The sequence below is a fragment of the Nicotiana tabacum genome, chromosome 14, assembly GCF_000715075.1.
Source record: "Nicotiana tabacum cultivar K326 chromosome 14, ASM71507v2, whole genome shotgun sequence".
Classification (NCBI taxonomy): Eukaryota; Viridiplantae; Streptophyta; class Magnoliopsida; order Solanales; family Solanaceae; genus Nicotiana; species Nicotiana tabacum.
The window spans coordinates 97,772,173-97,791,355 of record NC_134093.1 but is presented as its reverse complement, the minus strand read 5'-3'; the positions used below and the strand labels follow the sequence as shown (position 1 = coordinate 97,791,355).

Below are 19,183 nucleotides of genomic sequence, written 5' to 3'. Positions count from 1 at the left end.
CTAAGAAGGTGATCGATAATTTTGAAATTTTGTTTAAAAATATCCTCAACCATTATCGAAAGAATTATCGGTGCAGTGCTGCTTCACAACTACTGATTTAAAATCTTGAATTTGCCTCTAAATAACAACAACAACAAACCCAGTATAATCCCACATAGCGGGGTCTGGGGAGGGTAGTGTGTACCCTTACCCCTACCTTGTTGAGATAGAGAGGGTGTTTCCAATAGACTCTCGGCTCAGGGAAGCATAAGCATCACATTAATGAAGAGAAAAAAGAAGCGCAACAACGAGAAGCCATGTAAAGCAACATAAATATAACAACCAGATAGTAAGATGACCAAAACGAGAGAAACAACAGTCAGTCTCTCTCTAAATAGAGAGACAAAATAAGTTATGACTTTTAGTGGCTGAAGAAGAAGAGAAGAGTCTAACATGAAAGATACGAACCCATTAGACTAGCCAAGGAGACTGCCTGGTGATCAAACAAGAATGCTGATAATTGGCACATAATACAATATTAGCATGTAAGAATGAAGCAGGCAAGTCATCCTTGGCTATCAAAGGGATTCTTACCTTCATGTAAGACCTCTCTTCTTTTCTCAATATTTCTGCATGTTATACTAATGCTAATTTGCTCAAACTAATGAGCTGTGAGAGCTCCATTTCCAAGATACTATTTATAGCCAAAGTGAGAATGGAAATCTGATTCTTTAATTCTACTTTTCTCTAATCTCCTCAGGTAACTTTGCCCTTCTATTTATTTATTTGAAACCTAATTATCAGACTACAGCATGCATGCATGAACTGTCAATTATTTTATGCCATAAAGGGGAATATGTTCCCAGGATCTTGAGAACATGAAGACACAGCCTTATTTGCTTTATGATATTTGAAGGAGACAGAATTTCAACGACGACAACAATTTTAGAATTTGTCTATCAATTTGTACTATATGTTTCTTGGGGTCAAAGACTAAAAAGAATTGGCACAAATTCTCTGAATGATCAAATCAATTACTACATGCTTTCTCAAATCTTTTCACTGGATAGTGCAAGGATTGTGATAAGATGGCTTACTCATTTTTGGGCCATGTTTAAAATATATCCTAAAATTCGAAAATTATGTCCTAAAGTTTGAATTTTATGTCCAGAATATTAAATTAGTAATTCAGAAATTCAAGACACTTAGTCCTGAATTTTAAATTAACAGCTCAAAAATTCAAGAGTTTGGATGAATTAGCTAATCTTTAAATACATTGTAAATATATTTTAAATAGTGGACTTAAAAGCCGACACCTGGCCCTAATGATAGGGAATGCTTGTGATATTCCCAGAGTTTTTAAATCGTACCTTTCGGCTTTGACCTCGATCTCATAAAAGGCAGAATAAAATCCATGGCAGATATATTTGACTTGTGAAAAAAGGCTTGGCGTTATTTCTGGAACAAAACTTAGCTGAAAGAATCCAACAATAGCAAGTTGTCCCCATTGCTAATACAACACTCTCATTATTATTGACAACCCGCGTCTGGAACTAAATGAAGCATCCTCTATTTTTTCTGATAACAAGGAAATTGGCTATTACAGATTCGAAACTCTAGATAATAAGCTTGTCCCTCTATACATGCGTCCCTCTACCTTTTTCCACTTAAATACCATACCCGACTCCGAAAATGAAGCATCATCTTCCCTCCACAACCAGATTTTCACGACTCTTCCACTAATACATATTATTTGCTTGGAACTTCAGTATTATGATCCACGTCCTGCTATTACTCACTGAATTATGCTAGTCATAGATGAAAGAATTTCAGGCACCAATAAGTTAAATAAGATCATTCCCCTGCGAACTGCCCTCAATACACCTTCAGCTGGCTGATTTTTCTACTAGACAGATAGATAGATAGGATAGATAGATAGACAGACAAGCCAGAATTCCAACTATAAACAAATCTAAGCTATCCATATACCAACCAAGAAACTTGCTTTAAAGTCGACATTGTTGCTTTGTCCTTAATTCTTCTGCGGAAGCTGATTTGGGAAAATTATGAGGACGTGGATCCACGAGAGAACGATAGGCCCTCTTGTCCTTTGCTAAGTATTTCCCCATATAGCTTTCGACAAAACAGAACATACTATGAAATATTTTTAAACAATGTGAAAGTATGTAATTTAAAAATCGAAAATTATTACTTCATGTAAACCAAGGGAGTATCTATTAATTATTCAATCACAATACACAAATTGGTACAATTTGGTGAGGGGTTGTCAAAACTTACAGCTTACCAGTAAGGCTAGGGTGTTAACATGCTCAATTAGTGAGATCACTGTTTCAGGCCAATGCTTGTAATGACGGAACATGCACTTTACATACGAAGAGTGTTGTTCCTCCTCGATTACAAGGAATGTCAGAGTGAAATTGAAACGACTTGCCGTTTATCTCTTCAAGGATGACATATAGAAACCCTGCAACAGCATATGTGACGGTGGCCACATTTTATTTGCCATCTCCAAGTTTGTAATTAGTTCTGTCACTTGAGATGGCAACATATAAACTTCATCTGTTTGATTCTTGGTCACCCATTCTTCTACTTTCCTGCAAAAAGTTTTATCTCAGCCAAGGAGCTTTGAAATGGATGGGAACAGGAGTCATTGGTAAGGAGTGTGTGAACTGAAAGAAGAGAAAATAGCCACAGGAACATGTGCAATAGGATAATGTTAAAACAGATGAAGTAATAACAAATCTTGTCGATGATTGTCTTATTTCCAGTAAATCCTACAAGATTTATCTAGATAACCTTTAGTTGGATTTCTAATATAAGATGCAGTGCCTAGCTTCTTAAGGATCCACTTTGCCTTTTATATGCAACACGACAACATCTTGGAGAGTGTTCAAAAACAATTTCTTTTCAAATCGGTAGCAACATCTAATGCTATCTAAAACTTTCGACAATAGTATATCTTTTCCAAAATCATCAGGAAGTCAATAATTTAGTATTTCATGCCAACTTATCTTTAAATATGGCAACTAATCATATAGTTCCTGAAACCCAGTTGATGCACATGACAGTATATAACTTGTAAGGTCCAAAAGCTTGAACACCAACCTCCTCCCCACCCCAACAACTTCCCCTTTTCTTCCCCTGCCCAGCATAAAGGCAGAGATAGAGGGAAGATAACATATAAATATATGCAAGAAGGCATGAAAAGGCAGAAGAAAAGACCAGCTAGAGTAGAGAAGCAATCACCTGGGTTCAAGTTCCATGCCCTTAATGTTCGCAGAGAATAATAGCTTGACAATCGGGTACATATTGATCTTAGCAGCTGGTTCCATGTCATGCATGCAACATCCACTATAGCACCATGCATTTGGGTTTAGGAGAACAATTTGTGAAAGTGGACTTTTGGTGTGCATATCTCTGACAACAGTCCGAAATGATAGTTCATCTTGTGCAGCTTCAAGCAGTTGACGTGTAAACATCCTTTCCAACGTATAGTTCCTGTCTCCCAGAGCAAGTGTATTAATACATCACGAAATCAAAGTCGATCAATCAATTGTCCCTCAATTCCAAACTAGTTGGAATTGACTATACGAAAATTTTCTATATCCACTCCATTTGGGCATAATCCATTCCAATACAAATAATACTTATTCTAAGGTAAATCAGGGGTTGAGTAAAACTAAGAGTTGTCTTAACGTAAGGTCTCTAACTAAACTAAAAAACACTCATGATAAACACCATGCATAGTATGTAACACAACGAAGTCTCGATCCCAACTAATTACATCACCTATATGGATTTTTGCATTCATTGTATTCTGTCCTTAGCTAAGTTCATCTTGCTTCTCAGAAATAGTCTCCCTGTAATTTTAAGTCTGACTAGTCCTCTATAACAACTTCAATCATCAATGTCATGCCTTTAGACTGATGCATTTGGAGGTCAAAGTAGGACCTGACCTGACCAGACCATCTCAAGACTCCTTTTACCTACTTCCACCTATGTCGGATGTGATCATTTTTAATCTTGTCAATTTTAAACTACATGCATTGCTCTAAACATCAACAATTCTACACACTCGTCTTGTGAATATTTTGAGCCTTAAAGGCCCAACATTCAATCTATAGATCTTATCTTTCACTTGTTAGGTATCCTCCTTACACATAGCACATCAGTAGTGGATATAAATGAAAGAGAGAGGAAATAAGCTCTATCCTAAGTACGTCTCTCTATCAGGGTATAGCCTATGTCGTCTCTCACACAAACCAACATCTTACTTATAGCACAACTAGAAAACTATTTAGCATTTACTACATTATTGACAAAGTTACTGTTCTCATGTCTTTTTCAGCTCTCCAAAGAAAGAGAAAAAGACATGTATGGTTTTACAGGATCCATACGGTTTCAGGGAAATATAATGGGAGAAAATGTTAAGAAACATATAGCCTAAAGGACACATCACTTTTACAGGATCCACATGGTTTCAGGAACCACTAGTTGGTAAAGAACTTTGAGTTCAGATGAAAACAAGAGTGCCCCAATTACAAGATAAACAAAATATAGAGGGACAAGGAAGATGGCTTACCTAAACAGATCATTCACCCCACAAATAGGCAAACAAGTAGATATGTTATATTTGTATAGCCGAATTCCATCATCCAATGGTGCAATATCACTGGAGAAAGGATATGATCCTATAATAGATGAACATTTAGGACAGAGAAATTCAATCCAATTGACATCATTGGAAAGATTGGAAGGTCTCAACATAAAAGCATCCCCAAGGCAGCCTTTAAGAAATATCTTCTGCTTATCTAGGAGTTCAATATTCAATTCATATTCTTTCTCCATTTCACACATATTGCTTGTACAACAGCCATCGTTCTGGTTTCTAGTGTGGCAGTTTGCTTCTGAAGAAATTCCAGCCAATGACTTCATATTGTCTTCGTCCTTCAACTTTAAAGGCATGCATGTTGAACTATCACCATTTAACACCATTTCAGCAACTTCATTGTTTTGTTTCACCCCAATATTTTCTTCTATAGGGCGACCGCTGCTAATCTCATCAACTACCTCTCCTGCGCCTGGATAGTTGAAGCAGACCTTTCTTGATTGTTCACTTTTGCAGGGTACATCTCTGGTTAAACAAGTCGTCTCGGCTGAATTGACCTGAGAATCATAAGTTTGGTCCCTATTCGGCTCAGGAAATTCACATCCAACAATGTCCTCTTTGCATATAATAACAGATGCGCCAGTTATAAGGCAAACACCTGTTGTACAAGAATATGACTTTGCAAATTCCTTGACCAGCTTTTCACTTATACCACCAAACGAGCAACAACATGTCCCAAACCAATTGTCTGCAACATCTTGCCAGTCGACTGATGGCATCTCATTAAATAATCTGCTTAAAGAAATAAATATTAGAGACATGCAACGGCATTCAAGTAAAATAAGTAACGAAATTGTCTGCCCGGCTGAGAGATAGAAGAGTCCTACCTGATAGCCCTGGTTAACTTAGTCGAGCAACTTCTGCAGTAAAAGTGGACTTCCTCCATCGCAGATAACTCCTTCATTTCTAAGCCAACAAAGAAGAATTATTAAGAGGGAAGATAAATAAATGAAAAGAAGCTCAATAGGTGCCAGAATGCAAATAGTGGTAGTCATAGGGTAATCATAGGGTATGTCAAGCAGTGATCACATTTATATGCCTAAAACATCCAATCAACAGCAAGTTGATATGGCAGTTTCAGCATGACAATTCAGCAAGTTCATCAACGAAGGTATACATAAACACAGTAAAAGAGAATATATATAAACCATAATAAAACTACTCTAATATCACTGTCTATTCATTTTTCTTTTTGTCTTGGTATCCCAAGAGAATTAACTAATTAAGTCATTCACATTATTTTAACTAGTGGTTAGCACATGTTTTAGAACTTTGAAGCTGTATTTTCTACTCCATAAAGTGATTTAATAGACTAACACATTACATTGATCAAATTTTGAAATTTTAGTCTTGCAAATTATTAAAATCCCTGACAAACATAAAAAAGTAAATTCATCTAAAATATACTATTTAATCCAAAGGCGCAACGCAGACTCCTGCTCCCTCTTCTACAAATAGACTGGATTTTCATGAAGGTAAGAAAATCTATAAATTGTTAGTATTATCTCGAGTATGTTGGAAATAAATCAAAGCGGTAGCTAAGAGATGTAAAAGAGTGTAAAATATCATATAAATGGTGAGAGTACAAAAATATAACTAATTGTTTTTTGTGGGGGCAGCTTCCATGCAACTGGATTGTCCCACTAAGCACTTCTATCCTTCCACCAAGGAATGGGTGTACAAGAAGAAATCACCCAATGCTTCGATCTCCTAGTAGTTATTCCAACTATACCACTAGGCCACATCCTTGGTACATCGTAAAAACATTATATTAATTATAAAGAGTACTCCCACTCTCCCAATGTTTTTAGAGAAATGGTACATATACTCCCCTCGCTTCCAACTTATGTGGCATATTTGCCTATTAGTCTATTCTAAAGGAATTGCACTTTTTATGTTTAGAAATAATTTAACTTAAAAAATGATATTTTACCTTAATGAGATAATTTTCTTTTTTAAAATTCGTGTCTAATCAAACACCATCACATAAATTGGGACCGAGAGAGTAATCTATAAAGAGAATACAATATCATAAATATGACAAAATATGCTGTTTTTGACTTTTAAATATCGACGAAATTTTCATTTAAGATAAAAGCCTCTACCTTTAGATGCGTCACAATGTATCAGCCAATCACCACTAAGCATCCAAATTCGCACATATAAAACCAAAATTAAACTAAACAAATCAAATTTAAATAAAAATTAAAGGAAAAAGAAAACTGGCTAACCATAATTCACGGAGAACGGAAACAACGTATCTGAGGCCGGTTTTCCTTCTGGTTCAGATAAATCCAAGCCCGACATGAGCGGATGATCAACAGGAATAAGAAGAGAAAGTTTAACTTCAATATGATCATCAAACGCTCTAGAATGAACCGGAGATTCCGGGTCAATTAAGACCCGAGGAAGCGGAACCCTAATTAAAGTCGCGGGTTTTTGTTCCGGTTCGAAAAAGCTGATAGTGAGCAGAGATTGCTCCACATATAAGTTGATACTGATATTGTTGCATTGAGAAGAGGGCTTGAATTTGGTATTGAAAAGGATTAATCGAAGAGTTGAAACGTGTGATTGAGCTTCCCATGTGAATCGCCATTTGCTGCTAGGGTTTTGAGAGGCGGGAAAGTTGAGTTCAGATGAAGACATGCTTTGAACATTGATTTGATTCGGCGGAAAATTGAAATTTTGTTGTGCGTCTTTTTGGGCCGTCTTGTATGGATTTCATTTAGCCCAATGGATAAATAACGTAAAAATTGGGGATTTTTTCCCATCTTAGACTACATTATAAACTTATGGAAATTTTACTTCTTATAGTAAGGTATACACCATATTTATTATAAATCAAAATTATTTTAAAATATTATTTTCCATAGCTACTTTTTATATTTTATACCAAAATAGATATTTATGGTATATACTACAATTGAGACGTGAAATACGCAATTTATATTTTTTCTCTCTCTTTCTTTCACTAACACACAATTCTCTCTCAAAATCCCAACAGAAATTTTCTTCTTTCTCTCTCTCTCTTCGACTACGCCAGATATTGTAATGGATTTGCACTGCTTAGTTTCTATGCCGGATATTTACAATGGGTTTGTACTGCTGCTATATTAGAAAGAAAGAGACTGCGGCTTTCTTCTATGTTGGATATTATAATGGATTCCTCTACACGGATACTGCAATACTTTTTGAATTGCATAAAGTCAAACAAGAATAGAGAAAGAATCAATGTGTTGAGTCACACCCAATTTGTGATTTGACTAGTCGAAGATGTCAATCAGGCGTTTTGAGTTAACAACCAATTTGTTTCGATCAAGCACGGAGTGGACCACATCTGAACTGAGCTTTTGAGGGTTTTCCGATGACTCCAAGAGAAAATTCCGGTTTTTATGTTTCAGAAGCGCCAAATTTTACCAGTTTTAGTCACATACAATGATACAAATACATTGTATTATGTACAAATTCGCTCAGATACATTGTATTTTTATATAAACATATTATTTTTTGTCTGTATTTATATATTTCGAAGGTTTGTATTTTTTTTAATACAGCTAAATACACCTATATTCAAGCATGAATACAGGATATAAACATTGAAATACATTAAATACAAATATTAAAATAGAACATAATATAAACAATGAATATATTTAATTTTAAAATACAATAAAATACAGTAAAAATACACTAGATACAAATAGAAATACAGTGAATACAACCAATGAAATATACTGAATATATCAGTAATAATATGTATTAGGAATAACCAAAATATTGTTAATACAAATACATTTTAATACACTGAATATAAAATAACGGATACGGTAAATACAAATATTGAATCTAATGAATGCAACAGTAAAAAAAATATTGAAACACATTAAATAAAAAAGTTAAATACAACAATTATATACAACTAAAAAATCATTCTAATTAATTGAGTTGATAATGAGACATGTTAGAATTGATTTTGTTGAGTTATATTATGAGTGTATCATGCTAATTGATATTATTTCCGTTATTAGACAGCCGGACATACCAATTTTTAAGGTGATTGTCGTTATTGTATCATGAATACATGGCACGAATACATTTGAATACATGCGCGTACAGTTAGACTGCCCTGATTTTAGGCGTTTTTTGCTGCTGCATTTATGAATACAGCAACACGAATACAGTACCGTAACAACTTAATAGTAGCTATATGAAGTAATTATATATATGGTAGCTATATAAAGTTAATAGCCACTAAATAATATTGGTTTCTGAAAATTCCTCTAAACTTATTTATCCTTCATAAAGAGGTTATTACTTAATTATACTAGCATATATAATTTTGCCATTTATATACAAAATAATATATTAAACTCCAATCTTACCCATTGTAGGCATCGTTCTTCTCTATTTTTCTTCTCCGTATAGATATTTCTCTCTGTGTTCCTCTTCTCTTCGGATTTTGCAGATGACACATGCTCGAAGCTTTGAAGAATGGTGAAGAAAAATGATTTAACTGGTTAAAAGCCATAGAATACACACATGGAGCACCAATACAAATGGGTTACCATAACTTTTTTTAGATAAATAAACAAGTAATTGTCAACAAAATTAGTGTTAGGAACTAAACTGAAACTAATTGACGATGTAATTGAAACTAAACTAAAGTTTTTTGTGTATACATGAGCTTAAACTCCATTGATAGTCGTTAGAAATCGTAGAAACTTTAAATTCGAAAATTGAATTTTGTAAATTATTTTTTGTTTGAATTGGGTGTTGGTCCAACTGATTGGGAATATCCTTTGAAGTTTATATTTTAATTTTGAGAAAATTTGGTAAAGATTCGAGGTTTTGTTTGGATTTCATATTGAAACTCGAAAAAGAAGACATAAACAAATTGTATATATTTTGTATATCGAATGTAAAAAACGGTATACAAAATATTTATGACTTACATAATTGTATACAAGTTGTATATAAATTGTATTTAAATTATGATTTTTGACCGAATTTTGTATAAAATATTTGTATTTAAGTTATATATAAATTGTAGATTATGACCAGATTTGTATATATTTTTGTAAAAAATTTTAGTTACTTTCTGTAAATATGAAAACTTATACAAATCAGGTAAGTAGTTTAAAATCTCGTATATATACGAAAAAGTCCCTAAAATTAGGGATAAATACACAACTACCTATAGAAATTAAAAAAAAATAAAGAAAACTACATTGTATGCCTACAAAAGATAATGGGAAAAAACATAAATAGCCGCCCATATGCTATTGATTAACCCGATGAACTCCCGTAAGTGGAGTTTGTATGCAGCCTTACACTTACATAGTCTTAAACGTTTATTCAATATAAATAGACCTAAAAATTCTAGCCGGCTTCAGTAAACCCGTCAAAGAAGAAGTCCGTCTCCTTCAAAGATCCAGAATTGATTGTTAAAAATTAGTGCATCTTACATGTTTTATTTGCTGTTTTACTTATGTTTACTGAATCAAAATAATTCAGTTTCTATTTTATACGAATAGTATCAGCTTAGTTGTTAATTTTGGATAGGATTCTTTGTTAGTTGTTAGAGCTTTTTTAGGAGTTGAACGTTAGTGGTTTAGTCTTATTTATATGCTTTGCATATCCTGCTGTAAACTAGAGTTCCAGAGAAAGCAATAACATTTTTTAGTGTTTTTATTTCTCCCTACAATTTCTTTGACTGCAATTTCTTCCTTCCTCTGGTTGTTCTTTCTTTCTTCTTTTCTATCAAGTTCGTTTTGTCTTGTTGGAGGAGAAATTCTTTGTGCAGTATGGAATTGGCAAATGGGGGAAGTAGTTCAAATGCACAGTTTGGTGTTGAAAAGATTGTAGGGACAAACTACAAGTACTAGAGAATGTGTATGGAGGCTTATCTTCAAGGTCAAGACCTGTGGGATCTTATCGTTGGTGCCGAAGAAGATATTCCCACAAATACTCCAGAAAATGCGGAACCACGAAGGAAATGGAAGATCAAATGTGGTAAAGCTCTCTTTGCTTTAAGAACTTCAATTGGAAAAGAATTCATCGATCATGTACGTGATGTTAGTTCAACAAAAGAAGTTTAGGAGACAGTCGAGAGATTGTTTTCTCAAAAGAATACAGTTAGATTACAACTGTTGAAAAATGAATTGGCAGTGCTAACACAGGGAGGTATGTCTATTTCTGAATATTTCTTATGAGTTAAAAGCATTTGTGCTGAAATTTCAGAATTAGATCCGGATGAGAAGATCGGCGAAGCAAGATTGCGACGATTTCTTATTCGAGGATTGAAGGAGTACAATCCTTTCGTCACCTCCATTCAAGGTTGGTCAAAGCAACCTTCAGTTGAAGAATTAGAAAATTTGCTTTCCAACTAAGAGGCTTTAGCAAAGCAAATGGCAAAAAGTTTTGAATCTGATGTCGTTCTCTTCTCAAAGGACAAAAATAAAAAGAAAAACACATCAACAGGAAACAAGAACAAAGAGAAAGGCTCAAATAGTGGAAAAGCTACTGATGACAACTTAGAAAATAGAAAGTGCCATAGATGTGGTAAAATCGGGCACATCAAGAAAACATGTAGAGTGAAGATCTGAAAGGCAAATGTTACCACTGAAAATGAAGGAAACGAGCAACTCAAATGGGAGCAATGCTTCACCGTTGAAGTAGTTGAAGGGAGGAACGATGGTGCTGTACCAACCCAAGTTCTTTACAACCACGATAGCTGCAGACAAGAGTGGATCATTGATTCTGGTTGCTCTCATCATGTAACCGGCAATGATTCGCTACTTTCAGAGCTGCGTCAACATAACAGAGAATGAGTTATTATTACAGCCGATAACTCGGTATATCCAGTAGCAAAAGAAGAAGTTTTAAAGATTGATGTTGGAGATACAAGTGATGTCAAGTTGAACGATGTCTTTCATGTTCCAGGTTTGAAGAGAAATTTAGTTTCAGTCTCTCAAATTACTAATTCTGGAAAATATGTTTTGTTCGGTCCAAATGATGTAAAAGTTCTTAATAAAGTAAAGAATATAACTGCTAATGTTATTCTTGCTGGTGAAAAGAAAGGTTCCTTATTTGTCATGGCAGTAGGGGAAGCCTATATGAAGAAGACAAGTCAAACAGATAGTCCAGCAATTTGGCATGCTCGATTGGTACACTTAGGCTACCAATTGTTGCTGCAAATTTCTTCAAAGAAATTAGTGGATGACATACCAGCTCTACAAAATATTCATGAAGATGTAGTTTGTCAAGGCTGCCAATTTGGCAAATCACATCATCTTCCATTTCAAAGATCATTGAATCGGAGATCCTCTATATTTGAGATGGTTCATACCGACTTGATGGGACCAACAAAAACAGCAAGTTATAGTGATTTTCGCTACGCCATAGTGTTCGTAGATGACTTTTCAAGATATACATGGGTGAAGCTCTTGAAAGAGAAGAGTGAAGATTTGTCAAAATTTGTTGAGCTTAAAACTGCTGTGAAAAAGGAATTTGGGATGAGGATTAAATGTTTACGTAGCGACAACAGAGGCGAGTATATGTCAAATGATTTCTTTAAGTACTGTGATGATAACGGTATTTCAAGACAAATGACATGTCCAAGTACCCTCCAACAGAACAGTGTCTCGGAAAGGAAATTATCTCATCTTGTTTCCATGAGCCTTTCCTAGTTGCACGATAAGAATCTTTCTCGAGAGCTTTAGGCTGAAGCTATTCAATGTGCATGCCATGTAATAAATCGTTTACCTCCATGGCCAGGTAAAGAAAAATCTCCTTTTGAGACTTTATAGGATGAAAAGCCAAATGTAAATTACTTTCGGGTATTTGGTTCAATTTGCTATGTTCATATTCCAACATCTAACCAAACTAAACTTGACCCGAAACCAAAAAAAATGTGTCTTTGTCGGCAATGATTCATATAGGAAAGGATGGAGGTGTATGGATCCTGAAACAAAAAAGTTTGTCACTTCCAGAGATGTTTTGTTTGATGAAGTATCATCATACTATTCTGCCGAGAAAACAAGCAATCAAGAAAAAGGAAAAAGTAGGGCATCTGCTGCAAGTGTGTACGGAGGACCTGAAGGGATAGTTCCTGGAGGATGCAGTGAAGTTGGTGCTGGAAATCAAAGCGTGGAGATTCAAAACCTGACAAAGGAGCAATATAATCGGTTACTGCATCTGCTGGAGAACTTCCATGGTGGAAATGCAATTGAAGTCTCAAATAACATCACTAGTGGGGCAGCAAACTTTGCAGGTATATTGGCTTGCTCTACTCATAAAGAAATTATTGGTAATCTTTCATGTAAATGCTTCAAATCATCTGTTGAATATTGGATTTTAGATTCCGGAGCTTCTAATCATATGTCCTATAACAAAGCCCTATTAACCGACATTAGAATTCTACCTTATCCTTTCTTAATAACCTTACCAAATGGATACAAAGTTAGAGTGACAGAAATTGGTGATGCAGTCCTTAGCCCTAAGCTGACTTTACACAAAGTGTTGTTTGTCCCTAGTTTTAAGTTCAATTTGATCTCAGTTCATTGTTTAACATCATACCTTAAGTCAACTGTCCAATTTTCTGATACTTCATGCATTTTATAGGCCTCTTCAATGAAGAGGCCTCAGGAGATTGGTAGAGCAAGGAATGGTCTGTACTTCCTCTGCTCAAAATGCCAGTTCCTTGGTTTAGCTACTGTCCCCACTTCTCTCATTTCAAATTCATGTTCTGCTTCTACTAGCAATTCAAACAATGCACAACCACATAAATCACTCACTGTAAATAATGACAACTTAGAAACTTGTCCTGTTAATTGCCTTTTATCATCATCTGTAAATGTTCCACTTTCAAGAAATAAGAAAGGTTCTTGTACATCTTCTTGTTCTACTAATGTGTGTGCATCCTTTTCTAATTCTTCGTCTTATGAAAATTGTGTTGACTATTTGTGGCACAACAGATTGGGCCATGTACCTTTTGTAAAAATGAGGGGAATATCATTCATACCTGTAAATTTTGCACCCAAACAACCATTCTTATGTTCAATTTTCCCTATGGCCAGACAAACAAGACTACCATTTCCACAGAAAAACACATCATCTACCAATGTTTTTGAACTATTACACATAGACCTCTGGGGGCCATACCACACAGTCACACATGACAATTACAAATATTTTCTTACCATAGTTGATGACTTTAGTAGGTCAACCTGGACATATTTTATGAGTTGTAAAAGTAATACACTTCAAGTTCTAAGAACCTTTGTGTGTATGATAGAAAACCAGTTTAATTCTTCCATTAAGTCCATGAGGTCTGACAATGGACTGGAGTTTGTCAACAATGAAACTTTATTATTTTTTCATTCCAAAGGAATTATACACCAGAAAACCTGTCCATACACACCTCAACAAAATGGTGTGGTGGAAAGAAAACACAGATATTTATTGGAAACTACAAGAGCCTTACTGTATCAGTCCAAGTTACCTATCAAATATTGGGGAGAATGCATCCTCATAGCCACATACTTGATTAACAGACTACCCTCTACAATCCTGAATAACAAATCACCTTTTGAAATGCTTTATAAGAAGAAACCCAATTATTCACACCTTAAAAGTTTTGGATGCCTATGTTATCCTACCACTCTTAAAACTCATAAAGACAAATTTGAACCCAGAACTGAGCCTCATGTTTTTGTAGGTTACCCCTTTGGAATAAAAGGTTACAGGGTACTAAACTTAGCCACTAAAAAAATACACATTTCCAGAGATGTACAATTCCATGAACATGTTTTCCCTTTTGTAGTGTCTTCTGATCACACTTCTCTTCCTTGTGTTTTGCCATCTTTTCATTATAATCTTGCGTGTGAAGGTCATAGAAATGATGCTTTGAGTAATAGTCAGTCACTAACTAGGACTTCACCAAATTCTGTCACCAACACTTCTTTACCAGGTGATCAAGATATTTCCTCACTAGTTGATCAAAGCAATCATTCACCTGTTGATGCAGGTGTTTCTGAAAATTCACCTATCCTTTCAAATACTTCAGACCAACATACCACTGACACTTCCTCATTCCCAAGTCCTACAAGACCATCCAGAACAGTCAAAACACCAAGCTACCTAAGTGAATATGTGTATTCCCTTCCAAATCTAAAGAACAATACCTCACACACTGTCTTGCTCAATTTTCCCCTTTCAGACCATCAACATACTTGTTTTACTGCTTTAAACAAGGATAGTCAGCATATGATGAGAAATATTACTCATGAATCTAAGCCATGTTCTTATGAGGAAGCAGCCTTAAACCCTGCATGGCAACCAGCCATGACACACGAATTTGAGGCTTTGTATGCTAACCATACACGGGATTTAGTGACATTGCATGCAGGTAAGAAAGCCATAGGATGCAGATGGTGTATAAAATCAAACACAAAGCAAATGGGACTGTTGAGAGATTCAAGGCAAGACTTGTGGTGAAAGGATACACACAACAAGCATGAATAGACTATACTGAAACATTTTCTCCAGTTATCAAGATGACAACTGTTAGGACCCTGATTAGCATAGCAGTTAAAAGGGGCTGGAACCTATTCCAACTAGATGTGAACAACGTATTCTTACATGGAGATCTACATGAAGAGGTGTATATGGAGGTACCACAGGGACTGCAGATTGAGGTTCCTGGTCTAGTTTGCAAGTTAAACAAGTCCTTGTATGGACTAAAACAAGCAAGAAGATAGTGGTATGCTAAGCTGACTGAAGCATTGTGCACCAGGGGTTTTAGACATTCAGAAAATGATCACTCATTGTTCTGTAAAAAGGATGGTTTTTCAATTGTATTTGTGGCTGTCTATATTGATGATGTGATTCTTACAGGTACAGATGTAGAAGAAATTAAGGCACTAAAGTTTTTCCTCCATGATCAGTTCAAAATCAAGGATTTAGGGAAGTTACACTATTTCCTGGGACTGGAAGTGTTCTACAAAGATGATGGGGTCCTCATTTCACAGAGGAAGTTCACTGCAGATCTGTTGAGAGAGTATGACAATCAGTATACTACAGTCTCTTCTCCTCTTGACTGTACTGTCAAGTTGAAGGCAGAAGAGGGAACCCTGCTGGCAGATCCTACTCACTATAGAAAGTTAGTTGGGAAACTTAACTTCCTCATCAATACAAGGTTAGACATTGCCTATAGTGTTCAACACTTAAGTCAATTCATGCAAACACCAAGAGAACCTCATCTTAAAGCTGCCCTCCATGTCTTAAAGTATCTTAAGAATGATCCAACCTTAGGCATTTTCTTTTCCAACAATCCAGATTGCACTATGAAGGCTTTCTGTGACTCAGACTGGGCTACATGCCCTGATTCTCGACGATCAGTGAGTGGACACATTGTCTTGTTAGGTGATAGTCCTATTAGTTGGAAATCCAAGAAGCAGGAAATAGTCTCCCTCTCCTCTGCAGAGGCAGAATACAGATCAGTAAGAAAAGTGGTTGGAGAACTAGTGTGGCTTAAAAGATTGCTAGAAGAACTGACAGTTCCTTGCTTACATCTATCTCAATTTTTTTGTGACAGCCAAGCTGCAGTACACATGGCAAGAAACCCAGTGTTTCATGAGCGTACCAAGCACATAGAGGTTGATTGTCATTTTGTACGAGACAAGTTACATGATGGCCTCATCACCTTGCATCACATTCCCACAGATGCTCAGCTAGCAGACATATTTACGAAGGCCTTAACAGGGATCAAACATACTTCTATTCTTGGCAAGTTGGCAGTGAGTTCCTCACCTCCAACTTGGAGGGGGGAGGGTATTGCGAGTATTGCATGGCAGTGAGTTGTAGCTGTATTTATGTGTATAGCTATATGCATAGTTGAGGGTACTTTTATAATTAGCTAACATAGTTGGTGAAGTATTCTTTCCATACGTGTATATGTATAACACAATATAGAAATACAAATCATATTTCTTTTTACCAAATTCATTCTCTCCAGAAGCTTCCACTGGTCTCTCTTCTTCTCTCTCATCTGTTCCTTGTAAGCTCAATCGCTACATCAATGGCAGCTTCTGCTTACATCTAAACTCTTAATTTTGACACTTATGATAGTTAAATAATTAAACTACCAACAAGCTGCTGAAAACTTCTAGCATCTTTTAATAGTGTTCTTTCATCTTTAATCAATTTGAGATGTGGCTCTATTGGAGTGGATTTCTCTTTTTGACTCTCTCATGCCAAAGCGCTGTAGCAACTTTCTTGCATATGCTTTTTGAGAAATAAAATATCCTTGATCTGTTTTTTCAATTTCAAGACCAAGAAAACAGCTAACTTCTCCCAAATTCTTCATCTCAAATCGAACAGAGAGTTTATTTTTCAACTTAGAGATCCCAACTTCATTATTTCCCGTAATGATCATGTCATCCACATATAATAAGACTGTCAAGTCCATATTTAATTCTATTTTAATAAACAAACTAGAATCTACCTCATAAACTTTAAAGCCACAAAAGATAAAGTATTGAGCAACTTTACCATACCAAGCACGTGGTTCTTGTTTAAGACCATACAACATCTTCTTTAACCGGCAAACATGATGAGGATATTGCGTAGATACATAACCTTAAGGTTGTTCCATAAAAATACCACGATCTAATTCTCCGCAAAGAAAACGTTCTTTACATTAAGTTGCCACAACTTCCAATTCTTAGATGCTGCAACAGAGAAAATGGTTCTTATTGTTACCATTTTTGTAACTGGGTTGGAAGTCTCCTCATAATCCAGCCCATAACTTTGAGAAAATTCATTTAATGTGTTTAACTCTTCCCAAAGCTTCTTCATTTTTGTATAATATCCCGTAATGTCTAGTGTTCCCTGACTTAGGTCGTTAATTTCCCTTTCAAGCTGGTACAATTTCGCTCCATTCGTCTGATCGTACCTATCCTCCAGTTCCTGTCACAATTCTTTTGCATCGACCATATACTGTAAGTTATCTACCAAATCTTTTGAAAGTGAGTTGAAAATCCACGATGTCACCATGTCGTCGCATCTCTTCCACTGCTCAAATGTCGGATGGCCGGAATCTGGCTTCTTACATTTTCCGGTGATGAAACCGACCTTATTCTTCACTGAGAGAGCTCTGAGGACGCCTCTTCTCCAGGATCTATAACCAGTTCCGTCAAATACTACTGGCACTAGTGTCAACCCGGCACTCTCTGAAGGATGCATGTACAAAGGATTGGTCGAATCCAATGTATCTTTGTTTACATTTGGTGAATTAGTTGAATCCGAAGTATCGCCATCTACCGCCATGATATAAGATGAGTTAATCGACAAATCTGAAAAATTATGGGTGAAAATTAGGGTTTCCCAATTTTGACTTGCAACTTCAAAACAAACAGAGATTAGTGATGAAATAGATGAGCCTGAACGAGAATTGAGTTAACACTGAGCCTTAGCTCTGATACCATGTCAAAATTAAGAGTTTAGATGCAAGCAGAAGCTGCCATTGATGTAGCGATTGAGCTTACAAGGAACAGACGAGAGAGAAGAAGAGAGACCAGTGGAAGCTTCTGGACAGAGAATGAATTTGGTAAAGAGAAATCTGATCTGTATTTCTATATTGTGTTATACATATACACGCATGGAAAGAATATTTCACCAACTATGTTAGCTAATTACAAAAGTACCCTCAACTATGCATATAGCTATACACATAAATACAGCTACAACTCACAGTCATGCAATACTCTCAATAATAAGACATGAGATTGCTTATTCTGTTGGAATTGTTTCTCAGTTCATGCAATGTCCAAGAAGTTCACACCTAGATGCAGCAAGAAGAATTCTTCGTTATGTGAAGAGTTCACTTGATCATGGTCTGATGTATGGAAGACATGAAGAATTTGTATTAAGTGGCTTTACCGACGCGGACTGGGCTGAAGATGTGAATGACAGACATTCAACTTCGGGATATTGTTTCAGCACCGGGTCAGCCATGGTATCTTGGTGCAGTAAAAAGCAAGCAGTGGTGGCATTATCTAGCACCAAAGTTGAGTATGTCGCAGCAACTATGGCTGCGCACGAATGTATATGGTTGAAAATATTAATAGGAGAGATGCTGCACAAAGTTGATTATGCTGTTCAACTTAGATGTGATAATGAAAGTGTTGTCAAGCTTGTGTCGAATCCCATTTTCCATGGTCGGACGAAGCATATTGATGTTCGTCATCACTACATTCGATAAAAAGTGCTAGATCAAGAAGTTGTTTTGAAAGGAATTTCAACAAATGAGCAAGTAGCAGATATACTTACAAAGTCCTTGGTAAAGCCTAAGTTTGAATATTTCAGAACTGCTTTTGGAGTTATTGATCGTAAGCTTGCACTAAGGGGGAGTGTTAAAAATTAGTGCATCTTACATGTTTTATTTATTGTTTTACTTATGTTTACTAAGTCAAATAAATTAGTTTCTATTTTATAGGAATAATATCAGCTTAG

General features: G+C 35.7%; 2 protein-coding genes across 2 annotated transcripts; one reads left to right on the top strand and one right to left on the bottom strand.

Moving 5' to 3' along the window:
• Nucleotides 1-2,169: 2,169 nt before the first annotated feature.
• Nucleotides 2,170-7,408, bottom strand: LOC107825908 (uncharacterized). Its single transcript, XM_016652826.2, has 5 exons — nucleotides 6,901-7,408; nucleotides 5,497-5,575; nucleotides 4,583-5,401; nucleotides 3,247-3,498; nucleotides 2,170-2,594 (listed from the first exon to the last, which is right to left on the bottom strand). Exons 1-5 carry the CDS (start codon nucleotides 7,313-7,315, stop codon nucleotides 2,435-2,437), a joined length of 1,725 nt encoding a protein of 574 aa, XP_016508312.1. The 5' UTR covers nucleotides 7,316-7,408; the 3' UTR covers nucleotides 2,170-2,434.
• A 10,767-nt stretch (nucleotides 7,409-18,175) lies between these two features.
• On the top strand, nucleotides 18,176-18,932 carry LOC142169057 (secreted RxLR effector protein 161-like). The gene is made up of 2 exons (XM_075230257.1): nucleotides 18,176-18,297; nucleotides 18,425-18,932. The coding sequence occupies exons 1-2, from the start codon at nucleotides 18,176-18,178 to the stop codon at nucleotides 18,930-18,932; spliced, it is 630 nt and encodes a 209-aa protein (XP_075086358.1).
• The last annotated feature ends 251 nt before the right edge of the window (nucleotides 18,933-19,183 follow it).